The sequence below is a fragment of the Rhea pennata genome, chromosome 5 (assembly GCF_028389875.1).
Source record: "Rhea pennata isolate bPtePen1 chromosome 5, bPtePen1.pri, whole genome shotgun sequence".
Taxonomy (NCBI): domain Eukaryota; kingdom Metazoa; phylum Chordata; class Aves; order Rheiformes; family Rheidae; genus Rhea; species Rhea pennata.
In genome coordinates this window covers 12,957,421-12,981,965 of record NC_084667.1, presented here as the reverse complement: position 1 = coordinate 12,981,965, position 24,545 = coordinate 12,957,421, and the positions used below count along the sequence as shown (strand labels likewise).

Here is a 24,545-nt window from a genome sequence, read left to right as displayed (position 1 = left end):
CCAAAACCGATGGTTTTCAAGATCTCCACACCATGCTGTAACATGTCTCTTCAGCTGCTCTGGACAGCCCAGCCCAAAGGGTTTGGGGAAAATGCCCAGATAGCACTTATAGCTTTCTTGGTGGTGGAGTGAAAGCTTCCCATTTACCCTCAAAATCTGCTTACTGCATGGCTCAGGCTCCTGACAGTTAGTGAAGTTTCTCTGCCAAAGCAAATGGAAGGCCCAGAGACATCAAGCTAAGAATAGCAGAAATGCTGCTCCCTAAGGAGATGCACTTGGGAATTCCCCCTACCACACATGCAGACTTCTTAAAAACATTTAAATAAACTCGATGGATACAATATGCCTGAGACCTAGCAGGAAAAACTACCAAGGAAGGAAGTTATTATGATACTGATAGATTAGCATCCAGACAGTAAAACAGAGTTCCAGAGAAAACCTGGGAGTTCATTTACCGAACCTATCAGTTACCTTCCTGTAATGGATCTTTTTCACACCAATAAAGAGAATTTCTGAGAACAGCACATGCATTTAATCAGGAATAACAAGGGTTACAGGAGTTGCAGTGTAAACTGAATCAGAAAGCTGCAAGTTAATTTTTAGGTCAGGTTTGCCAGGAATGCACGGTGTCTCAAACATACACCACCTAAGCAGCCTAGAGATCAACAGCAGATATTACAAAGCCATTCTGATACTTGAGACGTAGTATGCCCTTTTCCCAGGAGTCTCCTAGTTCTCCTCCACATGACTGGGGAGGAGAAAAAAAAAAAAAAAAAAAAATTAAGGTGTATGGGGAAAAAAGAAAGAAAGAAAGAAAACCCCACATCTGCTACTCTTGAGACAATACGCACTGCAGAGCCTTGTTTAGCAGGATAGCAAACTAGTATCAGGACAGGAGCCATTATAATGATTCCACTACCACTTCTTTCAAACTTCTTACGATTTCCATAGTTTCCAACCTCCTCTACTCTGGCACAATTTGCCCAGCACCTGAGAGTTATTCCCACTCACCAGATACATCCCATCAAGCACAGAAACCGCAAGAACTTTCTGCCTGTTGCCAACACACTTACCATCAGACTGTCCAAAGGCTGTTACATTCGTTTCATAGTGCCCAGCGCTAACCATGTTAGATAGCCTGTAATGACTTTTTTTATTCTGTCCCTTGCCCACTCCTGCTCTTCCTATTCACTTTAGAAAAGGCTACTTTACCAATAGTTAGGATCCAGGATGCTTCTCATAGGCAAAGTTGTTTTCTAGCAAATGACATCCAGAACAGAGGACTATACTTCTAGGAGATAACTCAGTCTCAGCTCTGGTGGAAAGCAGTTTGAGTTCAGGATGGAAGGGAAAAGTGTTAAACATCTATTTCCCACCTGGACTTCCTCATAATAATTTGCATCTCTCATCAGGGTATTAACAAAACACTAAATAGCCTAATCTAAACTCAGCAGAATTCCCACTGTGCCCCCCCCCAACAGATCACTGCTTACTGATTAGAGCACTCAACCAGAGTTTGACCACACATCCTCAAGCTAACATCACGTTCCCTCTGCACATACATGCAACAGGCTTTTAAAGCCTCACATGAGGATCCTATGTGACAAAGTACAAGAAAGACTCTTTGCCAAAACCCCTAGATCTTTTCACTAAGTACCTGGGGATTAAAGTTATTTTTTCTAGAATACATGTTCAAGACCTAGCACCATCAAGAAACAAATGGATTTACATTCTCCCAAACAGTCTGTGACAAACCTTGTAACAGCTTCTCAGTTCTTAAATCAGTGCTATAACCGTGCAAAAGGCCATTTTATGGCTAAACATATTGTTGTACTATATCACCTTCCCATAGAAGTAAACATGACTTCTTAAGAAGTAGAAACAGAATTTAACATCTGAAAGACTCATTAAAAAAAAAGAAAGAAAAAATGGGAAGGGATGATATCAGTTATTATTGAATTCAAGCCAGTAGCTGCAGGGAGGAAAAAAAGCTCAGTTCACTGACAACGCAGTATTTCTTTAAAGGACAGGTAAGAAAACCAAAGCAAGAATTAACACATGTGCTGCATCCTCTCAGAAGCAACTTTGGGTCTTAACTACTAAAACATGGGATGGGACATCCCTGCCAGGTCCCTCAGATAAAATTAGACCTTATATCACAACTTCAAATCTCACCTAGTGAGCTCTACAGCACCTCACCAACTAATTTTCTATTGTCATATTATCCGGGACATGAGAGGTCCAGGGAAAATGGGTGAAGTCTGTCCTTTCACTCAACTGATCCAGAAAGCAGTATGCAGTTTAATCAAATGAATTTTCTCCTTTCCTTCTCCCCCAACCTATTTAGTCATCACAGGAAAACAATCCATATTTAAGCATTTAACCAAATCCACAGGCAAACCTATCTATTCCTCAAAACAAAAAAACAAAACAAAAAAAAGAGAGAGAGAGAGAGAGAGAGAGAAAGAAAAAAAAATAGACCCACAGCTCTCCTCTCTATCCCCTCTTTGTCAGTATCTTGCCTTAGTATGAAGAGGGCAAAGCCCTCCCAAGCACTGGGAACTGTCACTTGGATTATGACACTGGACTCTTATTTTCTCCTTTTTTTTTTTTTTTTCCCCAGTCAGTATTGCTGAATAGAAAACAAATTCTTCATTCAAGAGATGGGTCGAAGTGTCTGTCTTATATTAAATGCTAGGAACTGCTTTCACACCTCCCCCCACATACACAGCAGCATAACTTAAAGCCTTGAACGCAGATCACTGCAACCTAGTTGCTGCACAGAGCTGACACTGTCACTCTTATTTCTCAGTGTGGAAGAATGTCAGAGAGTACATGTTTACTATTTAGCACTTAAATAAAAACCAAGTAACAGTATCTCCTTCTCTGCTCCAGAAAAACATTCCAAACACTCCCCTGCAAAAGCCCTACTGCCAGGCCTAGTGTCCATCCTCCAGAGCAAAGAGTGAGCAACCCCACTATACTTCTGCTCTTTCTCTTTATAGCTGTATTTTTTGAAGTTATATTTTTCTCCTCCTCAAACTCCTAACCAAAAGGCCCCACGCACCCCACTAGCACACACTGGAATAACAGCATTCCTCCATAATGGAGAATGAGTTTCTGATCACATCTTCTTGTCTTCTCCTTGGTGGGCACAACTCTTATCTCCTCTTTTGTGAGCTATATTAAACTCCTGCTAATTACAAGAATGGCTTGCACTGCAAAGCAAAAGCATATTTAAAGCTCTATTTTAATACAATTAAAACAGTTTAAAAGTAAGAAGCTGTTATCACATGGCAGCCAGGACTACAGGGACTATTAAGTGTTTTGAAGACCACAACTTGGAAACTTCTAATCATAGTCTACCATGGTTGCTGGGAATAGATTTACAATCCAGGCTCTGGGAAAAATATTAAGTTTTTCAAAATGCTCCATTCTGAGAGGATGTCACATAATTGCAGGTAACCCAGACAATGCTAATTATCAGCAGTAACGGTTTATCAGCAGCGCAAGAGTTTCAGGTTCCGGAAGCATGTGCAATTCTGTGACGAGAGCAGACAGGCTGCCAGAGCTGGCTGGGGCACTGAATGCTGACGGAGGGAAGCTTAATTCTCTGGGTGCAATTTTAGCTGGAGCAGAAGATGCTTCTATGTTTCTAGTTTGCCCAGGAGCAACGGGCCTCTTCTACTACCTTCAGCTTTAACTGTTCATTTGAATTGGCAACTTCTGCTTTGGTGATTTTGGAGAGGAATTAACTAGCAGGATGCTAACTTCCTCTTTCAGATTATTAGACCCTAGGCAAAATTTTCAGTAGTGTTTGCACAACTTGAGACACCCTTGCCTTACTGATTTTCAGTGAGACAAAGCACTTTAGAAAATTTCACTTGATGTTAAGTGAATCTGATGTCATAACCACGCTGCTAGACATCTTCCTGAATTCAGAATCATAGAATCAGTAAGGTTGGAAGGGACCTCTGGAGATCTTCTAGTCCAACCTCCCTGCTCAAGCAGGGTCACCTAAAGCATGTTAGACAGGGTTGCATCCAGGCAGGCCTTGAATATCTCTTTTTATTTACTTAGCTACCACATCACTTTACAAAAAAACAATGTATATTGATAAAAGACCAAACAATTTAGTGGAAATTATACTATCAAGAAGCAGGAACCTTCAACAGAAGCTTTACCATGCAAAGATCTTAGTTTCAGAATTCTGCACTCCCTACTCTCTCCCATGCCATTCACTCTTACTACTTATTACATGGAATCCAATTACTCTGTTCAGCGATTTCCTTTCTATATTTCTCCTAATTTTTATGGTGCTGACAGGGGAACTAAAATAAAGAGTAACTTTATTACCAGGATTGATCTGAAAGTTGGTATCTCAGTTGCTTTCCTGTACTTAGAATTTCAGTCTTACTGCTCTGGTTCTCCTCACCCCTTCCCAGTACATCAGAGTCATTAAGTTCTCTTAACATCTATGGATACAAAGAACTAGCAATAGGGGATACAGCAGTTAAGTTCTTACTCACATCTTCAGTTATTTTTACTGAACTGAGTCTTTTTTCAAACTCGCAATCTCATTAAAAAAACCTGCAAGCTTGCTACCAGCTATTTCCAAGTAATTAAATTCATTAACCTAAACAAGGAGCATGGGAAATAATTTTATTTTCTTTCATGCTTTTTTTCCCCCTCTTCTCCATAATAATTATAGATACCCCTATTTCACTAACCGTTATGACCAACACTTACTCACTTTTTTTTTTTTTTTTTTTTTTTTTTGGTGCTCTTATCTTTCTCTTGTAAGCCTTAAAACAGTAATTGCCCCAAAACTGAACAGGAAGTCACAGAAGCAGTCGGGGTTTGTTTTATTTTTGAATATAAACCTAAAATTTGATCAGTTCCTCAAGAAGCCAAACTGTTATTTCTTGCATTCTTTAGTTCCTAGTACATCAGTTCACAGCAGCTCAGTTTTAGCCTTTCCCCAGTCTGCTTCTGCCACAACACTATTTCTTTGATTTTACCATTGCTACCAAAAAAAGCATATGTGCGTGCGTGCGTGTGTGTGTGTGTGTGTGTGTGTGTGTTTGGGAAAGAGGACTGAGAACCTTACATGAATACCTCAATGAAGCCACCTAAAGACATGCAACTAAGTTTCACTGCAAATTTAAGAGCCTATTTCTGAGTTGGCTACACAGTCACTATCTCAGTGACTCACTTCCCAGCAAGAGAGCAGCCAGACTTATAGCTGTGTCTGCTGGCACACTTGCAGAAAAAGAAAAAGAAGGGGACAAGACAACGTGAGCACAGTGGCTTGCAGCTCTGCTACCCTGTACTTTCTGCTTAGCTCACCTAGAACAGAGGACACAAAAGCTCCCTCTTTGCTCAGTGCAGTTCAAATGAGCATCCAATGCTTTAAGGCACTCCAGCCCCGTTAAAGATTAGATAGATCCATGCTCTACAGAAATAAGGAGACTAAAAACGGCGTGGGGATTGGTAGAGTTAAAAATATGCTGAATAAGCACACTTGTCAACAGCTACCACACTCCTGCAGCAGAGCCCGTCACAGTTCCTGTTTTCACATAGTAAAGCTAAATGCTTTCCTTCCTCAGCACACCAAGTACCTTGTGCTGTGTTTACAGAGGAAACTACTTCTGCTTCCCCTTGGTGTGCTGAGGGGCAGCTTATCCCAGTCCCAGGCCCTGCCATCCCACTCAGGAAGCGCTACGCAGTTCTTCCACTCCAGCACCCAGCTGTTTGTCCCCGGGTTTGCAGTGGGTCCTAGCAGCAAGGCTCAACTCCGCGCAATGGGCAGCCGTGACTCAAGCCAGTAGTGCTGGCTTGACTGCAAAGTCAACCCTAAGTGAAAATACTTGGTAAGAAAACTCCTTATGGATATGAGGTATGATTAAGACCCACAGATATTTCAGCCTACGTGTATGATACGACACTCCTACTTGAAACAAACCTTTTCTTCCCTATTCATTAGTTCAATATCCACGGTACTAGCAATACTGCTGAGGACAAGGCTCCAGGCAACCACTAGCATCTCCTATGTACCAATCAGCTGTGCTCACACACAGTCAAAGAGATTCCTTGGACACCGTTCATCAGCTACTGATTTTAGGGCCCATACTTCATTTAAGATGCACAAAGTACTCCTGCCTCTCTCTGTGGTATGCATACAAGGCAATTCCCTTTGCTCCCTTGCCACAGAGACAGATGACCAATCTGCCTGATCATTATTTCTACCACTGATGGAACCAGGAGATAGCAACCGTGAGGATTTTCCACTAGAGTCCAGTGTATGCAGGGCTTCATGTATTTATTATGCATGTACCATGAAACTTGCATTACAAGTTTCAAATGCAAACATCAGACAGGAAAGTTGAACTTTATAAAATAAACTAAGACCAGTTGAACATTGATCCAAAGTAAGAATAATGCAACAGAGTCAGGAAATGCAAGAGTGAGGAAATAGATTTCACCAGAAAAATTCTTACCTTTCAACAAGAAATTGTTGAAAAACAAATAGAATCACTTTCCCAAGGAACTGCCCCGAAATCCCTTATCTGAGCAAAAAATGCTATTTCAATATCCCAAGAGCCCCGAAAGGCACACTATGAATAGGATGCATGCACTGTGTTTCCATTGTTTGAAATGCAAGAGCTAAACCAGTGCAATTACTTTACATTCTTCTTGTAAGCACAACTTAAGAATGTTTCCCTAGAATACAGTTGTGATACCAACACAGGCTCTTTAATTTAACTTTTTCACTAGGAAATTCTCAACCAGTCACTCTAAATTACCAAGAAAGAAGGCAAACAGCAACAACAAACAGCAACAACAAACAGACATCTAACAGTTCACACTTAGACCAATAAATAACCAGCTTCCTCACAACAGCAACATTCCACTTTTAACATGCTGTGGCCACCTTCACCAACCCTTCAGGGGAAGGGAAAAAAGAAAAAAAAAAAAAAAAAAAGATGGCCACAAAGCAGCTTTTCAATTAACAGCCAAAATATCCCTCAGAACCTGGGGGCTGCGGTAATCCCCTTTTTGAAATGCTAATGTCATTACAACCATAGCACCAGAAGACAAGTGGTGTGGCCTGGGTGACAGAGCGTCTGCTGTGCCCTTACACAGATGATTTAAGCTGGGCCTTTTGTAATTCGCCTCACCAAAGCTCTCTGCCCAGCATCATGCTTGACAGGAGCTGCAGCTGCTGTCCGACTCTCCTGACAAGTGGGGGTGAAAGAGCAAGATGATGAATTCATGGGTGTGGGGCGAGGGGCTGGGGCGCAGCAGCAGCACACCACGGCATTGTGCTCTCTAAACGTGTACTCAACTCTAAAGATAGCTTGGGGAGCACTTGAAAAAGGGCAAAGCAAAAGGTTCCCCGGTTGCTCTTTCACTGCTACACAATTACATGACATTAAAAATCATTACAGCTGGTCTTTACAGTCACTACAACAGGTATCTGGTATAGCTCAAAAACTTATCAAAATAAGCATGTGTGTCATCACATCTCCCGAAATCAGCCTAGATTCAGGGAGAGGAAGAATGCCACCCATGGAGAAAGCTACCCCACAAGGATGGAGAGCTGTCAACTTCCATGGTAAAGCACCTGGGACTAGTTGCTATGGGGAGATCAAAGAGAGACCAGGGCAGGCACCAACAATTTGATCCTGCCACCTTGCAATACATATCAACTGACACCAAGCAATTACCAGAGGGCTTTTTGGTTTTGTCTTCAATTTATTGTTGAGCTTTTGTCCCTCTGATTCCACTGAGGGAATCATCAGTGAATACCAATGTAATGTAATGATTCAAATACTACAGGATTTGCTGGGGGAGGGAGAGGGGAGATCCTAAAGATTATCATTTTCTATTGCATCCATAAGAGCCTCCCACAAAAGGGGGAAAAAAAGGAGAAAAGGGAGACAATCAACACAATAGCTGAGAAGTCAGTCAAGTTAAGGTTTTGCACCAAGTGAAATACAGATTAACTGAAAGAACAAGTTAAAAACTGAAACATTTGCCATTTGCAAATGCCACTATTTACAGCAGTTCCCACTCCACTATGAGATTAAGAGAAGCTGGTCTAATACTCCAGAAACAGAAGCCCCAAACCCCACTGCCAAAAAGGAACTGCATCTATCCCACTACGAAAGAGCCGTCATCCTGCTGCCGCTTAAGGTTTTTGAATGCCTACCTGCAGAGCAGCAACTTTGTACATTGCAATGAAGAGGCCAACCTCTACTGCCTCCGAAAGAGGAAAGGTGACAGGCTCCTCTGGAAAGGGAGATGTGCTTGGTATAGTCCACACAGGCTGCACACCAGCAAGCAGCTCTGAAATGCTGCCACTAAGCTCAAATCATTTCTAAACGAAGAATACAAAAATTTCAGTTCTTCAGGTACCCTCCCTTAGCACTGTGCACTAACCAATGTCAGGAGAGAAATCTTCTCCATTTAAAATACCTAATTTAATTAAGAGTTTAGTGGAGGAAACAGATGTAGTGATAGATGCTTCCCTGCTGTCAGAGGATGCAGAACAGACATCCATTTTCATCCTCTTAAATTGCTCTGCAGCGCTTGACCCAGTCAACCATGAAATACTCCTGACCTGCCTCAGACAGTGGCAGGTAGCCAAAGGTATGCAGTAAAATAGCTTTTAAGTCTTTGCTCACCCTGACTGTAGTCAGAGAACAAACCTCCCCTAAACTCTCTAAATTAGCAGCTTTTGCTAAGCTGTCTTGCTTTTAATGACACTGGGGATCAAGGATGCTAATGCCAGACCCGCTCGTGTACCAGATGATATGCTGCTACACCACCTTCCTCTCAACGCAGTCACACACCTGCCCCCGACGTGCTCAGTTCTCACACTGCATCAGCTCATAACTAGAAAAGAGCTTGTTAAAACAGAATGAAACCAGAAGCAATGCTGATGGGAAAAACAGCGCTCTGAAAAGGTGCTCCATCCCTGAGCGGTGTCTGCAGCTGGAGGCATACGCCAACAGGCAGGCAGTTCTCCGGAGAGCTCGGAGGAGGTAGAAGTTCTCGCAGGGACTAGCCTCTTCCAGTGGAACACCCACACAGCACTTCGTGTTCGTTCAGAGGTACTGCCTTGTGCCAGCAGACAGTGGTCTGGACACCATGACACACACCTCCTCCTCACACAGCAGAAATCCGCCACCAGAACCGGCTGCCATCAGCTCTCAGTTCGCACAGAGCACAGCCATATGGGCCTCTGAACATACCAGATTTGCCCCTTACTTTCTACATAGCTTTTCTGGATGTCAAAAAGTCAAACTCAGGAGCTCTAGCCACTTTTTCAGTATCCTGGGTGCAAGCTATTGAGAAAACTGAAAAATACATGAAGTTTGAGGAAGGACGAGCCTACGGTCAACAGCTCTGCCCTTCCACTCTACAGCAGCTTTCCTCCATAAAAGGCCACTCAGTTCTGGGAACACACGTGCCTCCGTCACATGCCCCTTCCTCCCTGCTCTCAGTCAAAAGAAACATCCCAGTCTGCTCTCTAACGCACCCTGCACAGTCTGGATTATTAAAGAGTGAAACAGCATGCACCAGGCAACTCCACATGAGAGAGGGACAAAGACGCACTAAAGAACACGTGTCATGCAGTTGAAGAGTGCTCAGAGACATGAGGAGGATGGCCTCCAAAACTACCAGTCAAGTTACAATATTCAGAGTTGGAATCTATTTTTTAATTAGTTCCTCTCACAGAGAGGAAATAGTGTAAGATGGGATGCTAACAAAACACACAATAATCAGACTCCCAGGATCTGAGAAACCTGTGGAAGAAAGGAAGAAGAAACAGCGGTAGTGATAGTCATCTCAGAAAAACGTGACATAGGATCAAGGCCCCCTTATGGAGAGCACCAGTTCAGCACTTCCTCTTCAAAATGAGAAATTCCTTATGACTTGAGTACTGACTCTGCAAACAAACCTACCCATGGAAGAATCTCTAGAGAGACCATTTTTACCTTCATCTCTTCACACTCAGGCTTAAGCTACAAGAGCAACACCAAGCGTGTGGGGAGGGGAAAAAGAACAGCAGTATGAAAAGGAGAGCTTCTTTCATCACATAGAAATAGCAACATTTCACCTGATTCAGCCTCTGCCCAAATAGGAAACTTACTTCCCTACTACAGGAATGACAACTCTTCACTGTTACAGGTCACTTAACAGCACCTCACACAACGTGCCAAAGCCCTATATGGATACTATTCAGAGATAACTAAGTCTAACCTCCTAAAGAGGTGCAATCTATACAATAAAGCAGCTTCTCAGGAACTTGTCAGCAGTCAAAATAGTGCAGGAGAGAGCTTACTTCTTCATACAGAGTTAAAAGCAGTGACACAAGGAAAAAAAAAAAAAGAAGAAGAGTGAAGGGATGGCTATCATAGTGCTGCTGAGAGATTCCCAAGTCCTGTGCTCTGCTTCAGATCAAACTTATTGACTACTTGTTTCACTACAATTGAATGGCACAGAACTCAACAAGAATCCTGGACAAAGAGCTCAGCTCTCCCACTGCTGGACACCAACTTTTCCAAAAGTGGAATCTACCTTGCTAAATGCCATAGAGGAAAGAATCAACAATAAAGCACAGAATTGTCAACCTAAAAGTGATGCCTGAGTATTTGAGAAGTAAATGCAAATAAAGAGATCCAAAGCGGGAAGACTTGAATGCTAACATTATGCTAGCTCATGGGTATCACATTTCTACATCACAGGAAGTTTTAGTACCGCTTTGGGCTATGGGCAATAACATCTGCGATAAGACTAACTTCTTCAGAAAGTTGAAGTGGATGACTAAATAATACAACTGAAAAACAGAAGCTTGCTGTCTTCATGATTGCACCGAAGCACTTGCACTCAAAGGCAAACTCATGGTAGCTTATGACTACATCAAAGTTTTTCAGTTTATGTATTAACACTTTCCTTTTCCTCAGTTGAGGAAAAAGTGACAGTAGACTAGAAACAGTGACAGTAGACTAGAAACACAATAATAAAACTTATCTGTTATTATTTCTTACAGTCTAAATCTATTAAAAGCCCGTGAAAAAGTTCACAGTAAAACCTGAAGGTTGCTCTAAAGCAGCATTTCAAAGCAACTTTGCTAAGGAAGCTAAAAAAGTGACAGAAGGGAAGATGTACTATCTGTGATAAAACCAAGCATTGGTTATAGTTCTTTGCTTGCTCTAAAAAGAAGCAAGTTGTGCTGCAATCTAACGTGTGGCTTCATACAGCTCTTTATCAGTCCTTCTCAGGAAGCTGGTAAGTGAGTCTAAAACCTGAACTACTGAAGGATTCTTCTGGGGGTGGGTGGGTGTGGAAGACAGAAACATCCCAGCCTTCCTCCTCCACCAAGGATGAATCAACAACTGTTTTTGATATGACATGTCCAAAGCAAGGCCTCTGCAGCACCAGGAGGAAACCTGGTCAGACGCTCTGATGATGCTGGTGGTCCAGAACAGAGAGGCAGCCCCAGCAGTCCCTTCCTAATCAGTTCAAATATAACTTCCTCTGTTCTGTGATACTTGGCCTGGACGAGGGTTCAAGGGCTAGCAGCTATAACAGGTTTGACTTGTTTACAGTAAGGTTTCCTTTACAGTGGGTATAACACACAAAAATACACAATAAGGCAGATGAGCAATGCAAATCTTAACAGTAAAACTGGTACAACTCAGCTAAGAAAAGCCATCAGCTAAGAAAAGCAGAACTTTCTCAGAAAGTCAAGGACATTTCTCTAAACATGGCAGCAACTTCTACTTGAAATTCCTCTCTGTTTCTTGATTAACACACAGTTGCTATCTCGTCTTCCACAGTTTCTCTCTCCACCAGATTCCCAGCTATCTCAGAGCACTTGTGGGCAGACAGTCACTGCTCTAGTCACCATCTTCACCCTGCTCTGCTCCTGCCTTGAGGAGGTTCCCATCTTATAGCTTCAATCTCTGGAGGGTATGCATACTTTGTGACCTGAGGCCCTTGCCTCAAGTTCTTAAAATATTCTGTCAGAGTCTGATTAGTCAATGTTGTTGCACATATAAAAGCCTCACAAGCCTGACACTGTATCTTGCATCCTTCTGCATTAAGACACTCTTACCTAATCATTAAAAAGAAAAAAAAAAGAAAAAAAAAAAAAGACCACATGCGTAATTTGTGCTAGAGTTCTTCCTCCCAAGGCCATACTATTCTCAATCATTCTAATCTGCTTGCGTAACTAAAATGCCACCTTTTTAAGGACATACACTACTTAACCAATAAGCCACTAATTGGCCTTTAAACCACTAGGATCTTTTTCACAACTCCACCTGTGCAAACCTTCACCTTCCTGCATTCCCTTCTGCCCCTCTTCTCCACCCTAGAATCTTATTTTCCCCAGATGCCTCATTTACTTCAGTCTACTCTATTACTTTCCTAAAAAATCTCAATCTGTTTCTAGTCCTTTTGTTTGCTTGAAGAGTCTCTAGATAGCTCTGCTCTATTTCCTTCAACATATTCTATCTCTATCTAAAGCAGGAAAGCTTCACCTGTTATTTGAGTGACAGGCACTTCTCTGTGGAAGTGGAAGCAGAGCAAAATGCAAAGTTGCTTAAATAGTAATATTTTTAAAATCATAAAACAATTTAATTTTTTCTGGTGCATAGTTTTGAGTGCCTAAGGGTGTCTCTGACACGACATGTGTGACAATTTCCTCATGACATGGAAAATGTTTCTCCAATTTTTATTATTATTTTTTTAAAAAAAGCAGCAGCCACCGCTTCTGGCTGTCTAGTTGTGGTTTTCTCCATGTATGTCAGCCCTATCATGTTTCTTTCCTGTTCTCAGATTCAAAACTCAAGACATTCTCCAGAGGTGCTTATCTCGCTTTGCAGAAAGGCAATATTTTTCAAACTAGCAATGTTTCTCTTTTTTTTTTTTTTTAAAAAAGGAAAATATATGTATCAAAAGCAGCAGCAACGTATGTTCCTGCTTTCAAATAGGAAACAGACCTTCCCTACTGAACTAGGATGACTGGTTAGACATAGGACGCTAAACCTACAGGATTTAAAGAAGCTCTTTTGCTCAGTTCTGTTCAATTCTTTGGGTTCTGCTCCCCCCGCTCCGGAATGCTTCTCCTATCACGCTAAACAGATAAATGCTTCTCTCCTTGCATTCATGGCATTGGCCCCATGGAGAAGAAAGCCACACAAACACAGAAGCATCTCCGTCTAGCACCAGGCAGGTCAAGGGATGCAAGCCACAAGTGAACACTTTCACAACCTCTTAAAGTTGAGCAGTCTTTCGTCAGCACTGGACTCCCCAGTTCCCTTGCCCCTTCCCTCATAAAAGCATCACTGTACTAGGCAGAACTAACAAGCTCATTTTATTCTTCAACAGTTCAGTAACAAATGCTGCTAACTCAATCCACCTAGCACATCCTACAATTCATCTAGGTAGCCCCATACGTAGGGGGGTATTTCAAGTCCCTTCGAAGACTTCAGACCTGGAAGCGAGCAATTCACAAGTCCTCCAGCTCCAACAGAACACACTGCAAAAGCAGAGACTTGCTTACCTTAGAGCAATCCCTGCTTAGAGACAAAGAGAAACACTCTTCAGAAGTTTTGATCATCAAAAAGAAAAGGGTTTTTAGATGCAGATTTTCACACACAGTGAAAATAGCGCCGCAATCCCGTCACTGGGTTCCAACAACTCTAATGAAGATACGAGCACTTCTAAACTTGCTGCTCAAGTGCCTACCCTCATTCTTGACTATTAGCACCCTTTGTATCAGCAGTGTTTTCAGCAACCCTCACCTAGACACAGAGTGCTAGTTGTGACAGCAGGGAACACCACAGATTCAGCCACAAAAGCTGAAGACTTGACTGACTGCTTACAGTACCCACCTTGCCCTAGTCCTAATTTCCCCCGTATCACCCATGTAAGCACGCTGAGGAGGTTTATCTGTTCTTCAACTTTATATACTGCACAGCACCTATTCCAGTGGTATTGCAGTAACAGGCCACGGTTAAATTTCAGCTCAGGAGCAAATAAACTTCTTGTTCTGCAGGGTCAGTAAAAGCTGGCAGCACGAACAGAAGGTGATGATTACTTGTGCTGCCACAGTTAAATGTAACAGCCTGGCGAAGCAATCAGGTGAACGACTACACAGATGAAGGGGCATAGATCCAACAAGTCGGGGAAAACAAAGCAAATATTCAATGTATCCTAAAAATGTGATTTAGGACTCAGAAGTGAATAGAAGTAGGGAGGGAATCATCAAATGGTACAAGGTAATAACATAGCAAGCTTTCCTCTCCCATGAGAGCAGAGACAAATCCAAACTTTGAAAGCCTCCCCAAATAATGGGCTTAAGCAGAGAAAGGACTCAGAGACAGGAATAAGCTGCATAAGAAGTAAAGACAGACAAGTCTATCTTCAATCTAGCATACAGCAGTTATCAAGGGAAGCCAATAAGGTGATGTGTCAGAACCTGAACTGAGGTGTGCAAATACCTTCTTTAAAGAGGACTGAACTGTGCCATTTGCTACCCTCTTGCTTTTTTTGTACAGTGAAACTCCCACTAGTTTCCATCTTTCATATTCCAGTCCAACAGGCTAGCTGGACCACTGAACTGTTGAGCAGCATATTTTTCTGCTAGCAACTGTAGCCAAGAATTGAAGGTATTTTAATACTTGGTATAGCTGAGTGATTAAAATCTCACCAAGAGCAAAATTAGACAAATTCATGAATCACAGGATTCCATCAGGTCTTTTCATCTCCCACTCTCTGTAAACCAGAACTTGGTAGACAGTAAGATTTTTGCCCTACATACTTTCAAACTCTACATTAAAATCCACTCTCATCAGCCTCTGTTCCTGTTCCTCTCCTCCACAAAAAGAGAAGAAAAGTTCAGATTAAGCAGGTCAGATTTCAGTGTTCCATAGAGATCTTAAAAAAATTTTTTTAATCAATATAGAACAGATACAGAGAGCCAAATAAGCTTCCCAATTCCTCACAAAATTTCATACCTCCAGAACACACATACAGGAAAGGCTTAATTTTTTTTTTGCTCACAGAAAATGAAAAGCAGAGTATCCAAAACAATTCCAACACAATATATCCAGTCATGCTACTTAATACAGCACACTCCTCTGATGAGATGTTTGCCTTTGATTAAAGGAAACAAGTGGATTTTTTTGGTTTTTTTGTTTGTTTGTTTGTTTTTCCTTGCCCTCACTGTCTTCCCAATCCTCTCAGGTAGCCTCTCAAAACACTCAAGAATATTTCTTTCTCTTTCTGTTTTAACGTAGTATTTAATCTGCTTGTTTTCCTTGAGTCATTCAGAAGGTAAGCACTACAGGAGGTTAAAAAAAAAAATCCCTTCAAAAGCACAGTGAAACAAATGAATTTGATCTTCCTCTCCCTCAAATGGAGGAGGGACACATCTTCCCCCAAATACAGGGGATGAAATGAGAGAGATGCAGCACAGATGTATCTTAGCCCATCCAACACAGCCAAAGTAGAACTGGGAATCCTGGTTCATAGTCACTTATATTAATCAGTAACCCCTCCCACTCATTTCTCACAGTACTGCAGTGAAGATGAATCTACTCACATGTAGGTCCTTTGGATTTGCTGAGCCAACCTAAAAGGACAAACAAAAGGTAAATTTAGGATTACTGTTAGGCATGTTTTAATTCCTCCCTTCCTTTCCATTAAAACTAGTTAAAATTAAACTAGTTGTGTGTCTAGCTAAGACTTCTATTATTTTCTTTAAACCAGCTGCTTAAACAGTGCTGCCTGGAACAGTGGTAACAGTACATTTGTTATTTGAGCATACTTCCTAGCCAGTTTTGCTGTCTGGCCATTATTTTGTTGCTCCTGCTCTCCACCATGCTCCTCTGTACCACCTGGCTTTTACTAAACTCTCCAACGGGACTGGAAAGAGGAATTTGACCCCAAACCGCCTCTTTATTTCCATAGAGAACTACGTACTTCCTTGGACCGACTTGCTAATTTCTTTAAACCCAGACTTATATGAAACAAGCAGGTTATGATCAAGATCATCTGCTCACGCGTGACACCTGCCCGCACTTCTGCCTGGCCTGCTGTCCTTGGTTTCACAGAATTCACCCCTAGCTGTACAAACTCCTTCCTTTAAACCACAAAGAAAACGTCTGCTTTGCACAGCTTCCCAAAGAACAGCAAGTCTGAATCCGCGCTCTTACAAGCTGTTCTGTGTAATGCAACCAAACAGCAGCAGTATCCAAGAGCTTCTGTGCAGAATAACCTTGGTACAAAAAAGACCTTAGAACAGCAAGAAGCAGATTGATTACATTTGTGTCAGAGCACACATGGCAATGAAGTTGTTTCAGTTTATTCAAACTCAATTTATCACTTTAATGGCAATCCTAGAAATTAAAGAGCTAGCTTCATAGCATTTCACATGTGATCAGTCAACAAAAAGCAGCTTGTACCTGAATCAATGTGGACATGGATTCATCAGGTCTGCATTATTAGTCTTCAAGTTTAAATAAATTTTGCTTTATGGATATTGATGTTTGCTTATTTTTGCTTCAAAATGTTTAAAAGACTACTTTTACTAACACTTTTCACTTTCATTATTGATAATACTATCATCTGATCTTAGGAAATGCAAGGCTTAACCTACCTTTTCATAGGTTTCCAATAGAGCTGGATAAACTTATGAATGTTTATGAATGCAAGAGATCGCACCATTTAGAACACACTTGATAGGAAGCTTTCAAGTATTTTGGAGACTACACCTTAAATTTTAAGAAGAACAAAAAAAAATTCTGATGCACTGCCACCCTTCTCAAAATAGCCTGGCCAGACAAGATGACTACAGTGAATGAGAGAAACAGAGGGCTTTTGAGAGTCTGGGAATAATCCTAAGGCCAAAGGCAGGAGGGGGGGGAGGGAGAAATCACAGCAACAAGAAGAGATAGAAGTGTTATGTATAGAAAAAGCAGACAAAATGGTTGTTACTCCTACTCTCCAACCCTTCAACAAGTCCCCACCACTATCCACACTGCATCCCAGCTCTAACTACATTCCAGATGAATCCGCAAAGGAAACACAGGAGATGGAACAAGAACTAAGCCACAGTATTTCAGATCCTTGTTTTTCAATTCTTCTTTCCTGCTCATTCTTCCATTATTTCCCTTAGCTAACCTTGGGGCACTTTCTAGAGGAAAAGGCACACAGTGATGATGAGCAATGAACAGCAGTGAAGTCTCCCTAAATCCTCCTCTTCCAACATTGCTTCAACATGCTCCTCCAAATTCACTGTTTGCCCATCACCCAATACCGCATTCGTTTTGTGTTAAAATACGTGCGCCAGTTGTTTTTATTTTCATCAAAATCCACCTGTGAAGACAGAGCAGTCCTCCCTAAACTCTGTAGCATGTTTAGTGACTAAGCAACTTACTACATTCCTCTCATACAACTCCAGGATTTTTGGAGAGATATCTGAGACAAAGTGCTAAAGACTTTTTTTAAAAACCCACGCATAAATAAAATCCATTTAAAACCAAAGCAGAGATGAGATGCTTGCTGACTGGAAGGGAGCCTGCCTTGTGCATTTACCCCGTGGTAAGGAGAGCATGTTCCTGCCCAGACCAAACATGTATCTAAACCTGTGGGAACTGAGGCAACAGCATTTCTAAATAGCAAAATGAATGCAATACAATATATATTGTATGGTTTTAACATATGAATCACAAGCTCTGCTTTCTCACTCTAAGCAGGGCCAACCTACTGTTTCCATGCTTGTCTGTCTTTTTATGAGAACATTCTTTAGCTTTTGTAGCAATTGTGAACGTGTCACATTGGCCATGCATTCAACATAAGCATTACCATCAGGAGGTTTAATATAATCTCTTCCTTCATGTTAACATCTCTTTGTCCTGCCTCCTCTGAATGCTTTTGCTATGTAAACTAATAAAGTGAGGATGGTGGGGCAATGGGGGAAAAAGATGAGGGAAAGATGATTTTCCAAGCGCCTTGCTAGTACTCTTTGTTTATCCATCTGGCTCTGACTTGCTCATTAGTGTTACTCACAGCTGGCGTGCTGCTGCAGGTGCAGCTCTCTGGGCCCATGACACATCACCGAGCACCCCCATCCTTCCCAACAATTGGCAGCTCCTACCTCCCATACTCAAAGAACACATACAAGGAAGTGCTCCTCACCCAGTTCCCCCCCCACCTCGGATTTTCCCTCCCGTATGTCTTGCAGTCTGCTATGATCTTCGGTTCCCCTCGACATACACTCACTTCCTCTGCAGGAAATATTTCATGCCTAGCCACTGTAATCCTATTTAGCTGATGATCTGCTTTGATCAGTTTACCACAGCTGGTTTCAGGTCCTGGAGCAACACAGAAAGGGAAACAATGCAGAGCCACTTTGGGGTCTTCTGATAAGCTTAACTAGTGCTTTTGTTAATGTGACTGGATGTCTCAAAAATAATACTAGAAAGGCTTGCCAGCACTGTGGCTGCCTATCCACAGCCAGCAGCCCCGCGCAGCTCAAGGCATTTGCATACAGATTAGTCTCCAGTGAAGGTGCTGCAGTGTATGTATTGGAGTTCCAGTGATGGTGCCTTTGCAGACCCAGACTGCAAGGCGTATCTGACAGATCTGTATCTGAAGTGATGACGTAGCATTACCACCTTTGACAGCAACGCTGGAAAAAACAAGGGTAGACCAAATTCTAAAGGGACTTTGTCCTTTTCCTACTCTTACTATCTGTTCATGCCAATCTCACCTCTTCTTGTCTCCCCACCCCTTCATTAACTTGCAATGCCAAAGTCAGGCCAGCAAGACACGCATGTCCAGGATATCTGATTTCAGGAGTCTCTCCCTTTCAGCTCAAAGAATCAGAAATACTAAAGGAGACCCAAGTCCTCCAGCAGCTTCCAGCACGAGCAGACTTTTTGATACAAGATCACCTCTGCTTTAAGCAGTGTTCATCTGGCAACTGACATTTACACTACTCTACCATACAGAGGCCAATTCAAGCTTCACTGAAGCAGAGGAGTGCTGGTCACTTCACATTTTCAGGTGCCAGCACACTTCAGATAAATAGGGCTTTTTAAAGCCATGTTGAAAGTGGAAGTTTTGTTTTCAAAGGGAAGCTATTGCTTTACACCGCCACAATTGCTGAAGTCAAACTTATGTACCTCTTTAGTATTAACCTCCTTTATAGCACTATGCTAGAGCGTGCATTTAAAGTACACATACAAAATATTCCCTTCATCCTGGTACCACTTATGGTCATGCATCTCTGCAGACACAAGAACTACATCATGGCAAGTCTGAGAGGGAAAAAAAAAAAAAAAAAAAAACAGCATACCCTGGGTAAACATGCACACACTTATGTAACGAGCTCCCTTGTGACTATCTAGTCTATTTTATTCTTCTATTCATTTCTAGCAGGCAGACCTCCTCAGCTCTACTGTTACTTAACATTTTATACATCATCCCCTTGTATTATTTACATTACTAACATGCTTGTCCACTAACGGGAAGAAAAATACCTGCCTACAAGAAATTGGAGAGAGAAAGAGGAAAATCCAAGCTGCAAAGGGGATTCAAGAGAGGAGTGCAGTTAGTACCCACCTCAGCAGGTGCTGAGGTGTCAGAAGGTAACACACAAGGAAATACTGAACTGACTCATCAGCTGTGCAGAGAGCTGAAGACAGCTGGTGCTTCTAACAATACTTCTTCACATGAGCAATTGCTACAGGGCATACAGACAAAAGCGTCTACATGAGAATCTCACTCAACCAAAATACGGTCCATATTCTTGAGACAGTCCAAATGCCCCCAGCTGCAGTGAAGAGGTAAGAAGGGATTGGGAGGGAATATAAAAAGGGTGGGGGAATCGAAATAGCAGAGTAGAGAACAAGCGTTTTATATTGCTGGTGTAAAGAATAGTTTAGTTCAGACACCACCCTTTACTAAGCAAGACACCACCCTTTACTAAGCAGTAGCAGTGGAATTTTTCTTGTGGATAGTGAAGGACGTGTACAAATACATCAGCATCTCCATTTTCCCCATAGAAACATAGGGCCACCTCCACACTTACACACCTCCCCCTCCTTGCAGCATAGGCAAAGATTTCACTTACCTGTGGCCTGTGCTTCCACGATAAAGGTACCAAAGATAACTAGCAGAAGAAATAACCCATGGCCAGTCAAGGCAAGAGACGATCCTGTGTTGCTCTTTGGTGCTACCATTCCATGGCACATCTTTTACCCACAAAAGTTTCTTTTAAAAAAATCCCCGAAAGATCTGGTTGATTAGGAGCACCTCAATCTAAAAAAGACATAAAAGGAAACAGTAAGTGTTAAGTCATACATCTACCATATCCAGAGGAAGGAAAGGAGAAATTCAGAAACAAAAACCAGTGTTTTATCTGTTCTAGAATTTAGGAATCTTTGGAATCTTACTAAGCAAGTACTTACAGTTTACAAAAAAAATAGCAAAAAAGGCAATCTTCTGCACAGCAAATCTTGAAAGTGACCAGAACTTTTCTCTTGCTCTCTAATATTTCAGGTCTGAAGACTGTAGCTTACAATTAATTTATATCTTCCTTTCAGACAATCCCAGAGAACATAGCATCTGGAGAATTTGTTTCAAAAATAATTCCAAGAGAGCCAGTCTTCCTACTCACCCATCACCTTTCAGAAAGTCTCCAAGACACAGAAGACTACTAGACAGCTATGATAAATAAATCAAACACTTCCTCAGCCATCTGGAGAGGCACAGAAAATCTGACAGCCAGCTGGCAGCAGGCAAACGCAGGCTTAAGAGCAAGAACGTAAACCAGCTTGCAAACCTCAGGTATAATGTTCTGACAGTACAGAGCATAGCAATTAAAATTGCAGGATGTGACACTACTCATACCTGAGGATGGAGAGAATTAGCCATAGCTTATCAGACATTGTCACACTGAAAACATAAGTACACAAACACAGCTCCAGCAGCAAAGGGCTCCTGGGAGATTATGAAAGCACAAGTTGAACCCCTATTTTTAATGAAGAAAAAGACCGGACAAAGTACAAGTCCCACTGACTTTGTATGGTTTTAACCTGCAAATGCTATAGTGGTGAATTTGGATCTGGATGAATTATAACATCATGCACAAGTTCAACACTCCTGAAAGAAAGTCAGAACTAAGGATCTGTGTGTACCTGTCTTACAAAGGAAGAAAACAGGTAAAAGGATAACTGTTCAGCAATACAGTCAAAAAAAATTTATACATATATATATAATATATAGATATTTTTTATATATATATATATATACACACACACACACACACATATATATATAACGTGGAGAGGTATTTCAACACTCCTATCGTGCTGTTCCTAACACAAACACAAAGTTTTCAGAAAAAAAAAAAGAATTAAATTGGGGAAAAATAATGCTTTCTTACACTTGTCCAAGGAATACTTTCAAACTCGCGGAATGCCATTCAGCCTATTTCTTCAGTTAAATAGGTATTTATACTAGAGCAGAATTGTTTGGTCAGATTTCCTAGGGAAATTCAAACTGGTGGACAATTTCAAAACAATTTGAGATGTAGAGGCAAGTATAACACTTTTTCCACGTGCTGAGAACAGATAAGAGACCTGGATTAATGGCCCTACAAGGAAAGGCAGTATGATTCAGACACTTAGCCGCTCTTGAGACGAAGTCGGCACACCAGCTCTGAGCAGACAAACATACAACTCACGCTGCCAACTGCTTAGGCAAAAAAAGAAAGATAGATAAAAAGTATCCGCATTATAGGAGAAGATTGGTGAATTTGTCAGTAAAGCCAGAAGTCTTCCTACGTAAACAAAGATTTCCTTAGTTCCATGTTAGCATTTTGCTCACATTCAACTCAAAAGAGGGCTGATCTTTAAAATGTGGATCTTCCAAGTCAATTAGTCTCTATCAAGGAATCATCCTTCTGTGCGCGCATGTGTGTGACAGACACCCACACCAGTAACTCAGTTTGTGGCCCGCAACGTCTGTTAAATTACAGTGTACTCAAAAATAAATAAATAAATAAATAAATAAATCCACAGGAAACCCTGCTAGGAACTGAATGAATTAAAGATGCTGCCACCTACCTGCCACAATTCCTTCAGCAACGATTAAAACAATTAGAAGGAACAAAAAAAAAAAGTATTTCTCTTTGAATAAAACAGAGATATAAAGAGCCATCTAGTCTGTACACTCGCTCCCTCCACTCAAGTCAGATCTCCTGCATGGGTTTCAAGTTCACATTCATTTGGAAAAGGTCAGCATCTCCCAGCCAACAGCTGGCCTCTTCCTTCTAGGAGTCGCTGCTCTAAGCTGAATTACAGGTCTCAGAAGGCAACGCACTGTCTTAAGCAAATGACCCTTCTGATTGCATAAAGACAGGTTTGCCCTCCAGATCCCAATTTAATGAGCCTTATTAGCATAACAAACTCTGCAAGTCTTGCAAATGTATATTTTAGAGGACAGTCCTGCCTTGAGAACAGTGTCTGCTGGATGACTTAGTGGACAGAAGAAGTAGGGAAGATGACACGAGTATCACAGAATTTGCTGTGACATCTGAGGTGTGCTATGTAGCCCTCAAGGCATTTTCCTCTCCCAAAAGTTGCATGTGGAAGTTAGTAGTCTAATTGTGGTATCTGAACTACAGCCAGGTCACAGACACCTAAAACAAGGATATCCTATGGGGGAAATCAATTACTGCCTATTCTTGGTTCATTACTGGATTGCTTCAAAGCACAGTGCTGTTTTCCTTTCTTCCAAGCTCAGGCATGGCTTCCTCATTGCTTTTCTGCCAGCAAGCCCCAGGTTATCAGGAATCTTGTCTGTCAAGAGATGCATAGTTGCCCTGCAAGGAATGCTGCAAGCTGAAGCTGCTACACCTACGGTAACACCCCATCAAGCTGATTTGGTTCACTGTGGGATTTGAAAGGGACAAATGCAGCAAAACAGTTTTGTCAAAGATAGCACTGAGAAACCCGTCAAAACTGTTAAAGCACATTGTTTTGTCAAAGATAGCACTGAGAAACCCGTCAAAACTGTTAAAGCACACTGGGCGCAGGTACTGCCCACTGCCCGCAAGCAGCCTCCCTCAGGCTTCAGCCAAGTTACCAAACTAGTTCCCAGCCTTGTCTTTTCATTGGCAAAATTAGGAGATCAAAGAGATCTTGGCTAGATAAAAGAAGGTATCCTTTCTTCCCAGAAGGGAGCTGGTGGTTGGGAAGCTATTTAGACAGACGTTCAATTCTCTGAAAGCTGACTGTTGTTTTAACACATTCCTTATACCTACAGCTCAGGGAGAAACAGCTTTCATAACAACATTTCAGCCTCTGCCTCCAGAGAACGACTGGCAATGCTCAGAGTTGGACGGGGATCTGTAGCACTGCAGGGTAGCCATTTCCTCCTGACAACTGCAGCAACCCACCTTCATGCAGACATGGTTGCCCTCAACTACCCACTGCACCCTAGAAAATTGTCCCCTTTCTTGCCTCTGTCACCTGTCCCAGTGCATCTGAACCACAGCCTGGAGGCAGTCTTGCTATCTGGTCTCACCACTGCCATGAAAACACAGAACGAAAGCTTGCTAGACTGACAAGCCTTATCTCAGGACAGAGCTTGGTGTGTTTTAGAGAGAAAATAAAAAAGCTAGTAAGGAGGAAAAACGTGGTTTGCCTGTTTTAGCTTTGCCGGCATACACTGTAGAGCATACGCATCTATCAACGCAGACACGCTCGCAGGGAGATAACTGAATAAATCATAGACTCACGTAAATCAAAGCGATTTCCCTGCCTGTACGCAGCAGCACTAAGGAACAGGCTGGTTTCTTTAATGGAGCCTAGCAACTGCAAGGCAGAAGCCTGCCGTAGCTCGAGTGGTCTGAAGTCTTCTAACCCCATACAATTTCACACGCCACAGCCCAGGCTAAGGGGTTATGGGAGAAGGAAGTTTAAAAAGAGTTGTTTTCAGAGATAATATTCTGCACAGTCTGTGGTTCCCATAAATACAGCAGGGAGAAGAAAGGCAGTTACAGTGCTTCAACCAATGGAGTGTTTTTTTTTTTTTTTAAATATACACTGAGAAACACCTACTAAAAATGGAACTAAAAATGGACAAGAAAAATAAACTGTCCTTTGTGGTCACAAAGTCAACAGCTACACATCCCCTTCAAGACGACTATGAACAAGGGAAAAAATACCCATCGCTTCCTGGTTACAACCATCATGGGCTCTTCCGCACCTCATTGACCTAATACTGGAATAAATTTTGACTCGAGGCAGCCTCCCCAGTGACACTTCAGCATGAGACCCTCTCGCTGCATCGCCAGCCCAACTCGCACAAAGAGCCAGCTGTTCTGACAAAGCAGTAGTTCACTTCTACATGAACTCCCCGGAGAAGGCATTAACTACCACAAAAATCATGCAGGCCAGATTTCCTGCTCTCAAAACTATAATCAGCCCTTTCAAATGAAGATGACGCAT

The 24,545-nt window shown here is 41.9% G+C and overlaps 1 protein-coding gene across 4 annotated transcripts in view; it reads right to left on the bottom strand.

The window, feature by feature from the left end:
• SUSD6 (sushi domain containing 6) overlaps positions 1-24,545 on the bottom strand; it is an 86,699-nt gene that overhangs the window by 29,705 nt on the left and 32,449 nt on the right. For 3 of the 4 annotated variants that reach the window (XM_062576928.1, XM_062576929.1, XM_062576927.1), the window contains exons 3-4: positions 20,162-20,349; positions 15,626-15,655 (exon numbers count right to left, since the gene is read on the bottom strand). In XM_062576928.1, the coding sequence (XP_062432912.1) occupies positions 15,626-15,655; positions 20,162-20,282 (151 nt within the window). In that variant the 5' untranslated portion in view covers positions 20,283-20,349. The remainder of the gene's footprint in view (positions 1-15,625; positions 15,656-20,161; positions 20,350-24,545) is intronic. The other variant, XM_062576930.1, reaches the window with a different exon arrangement.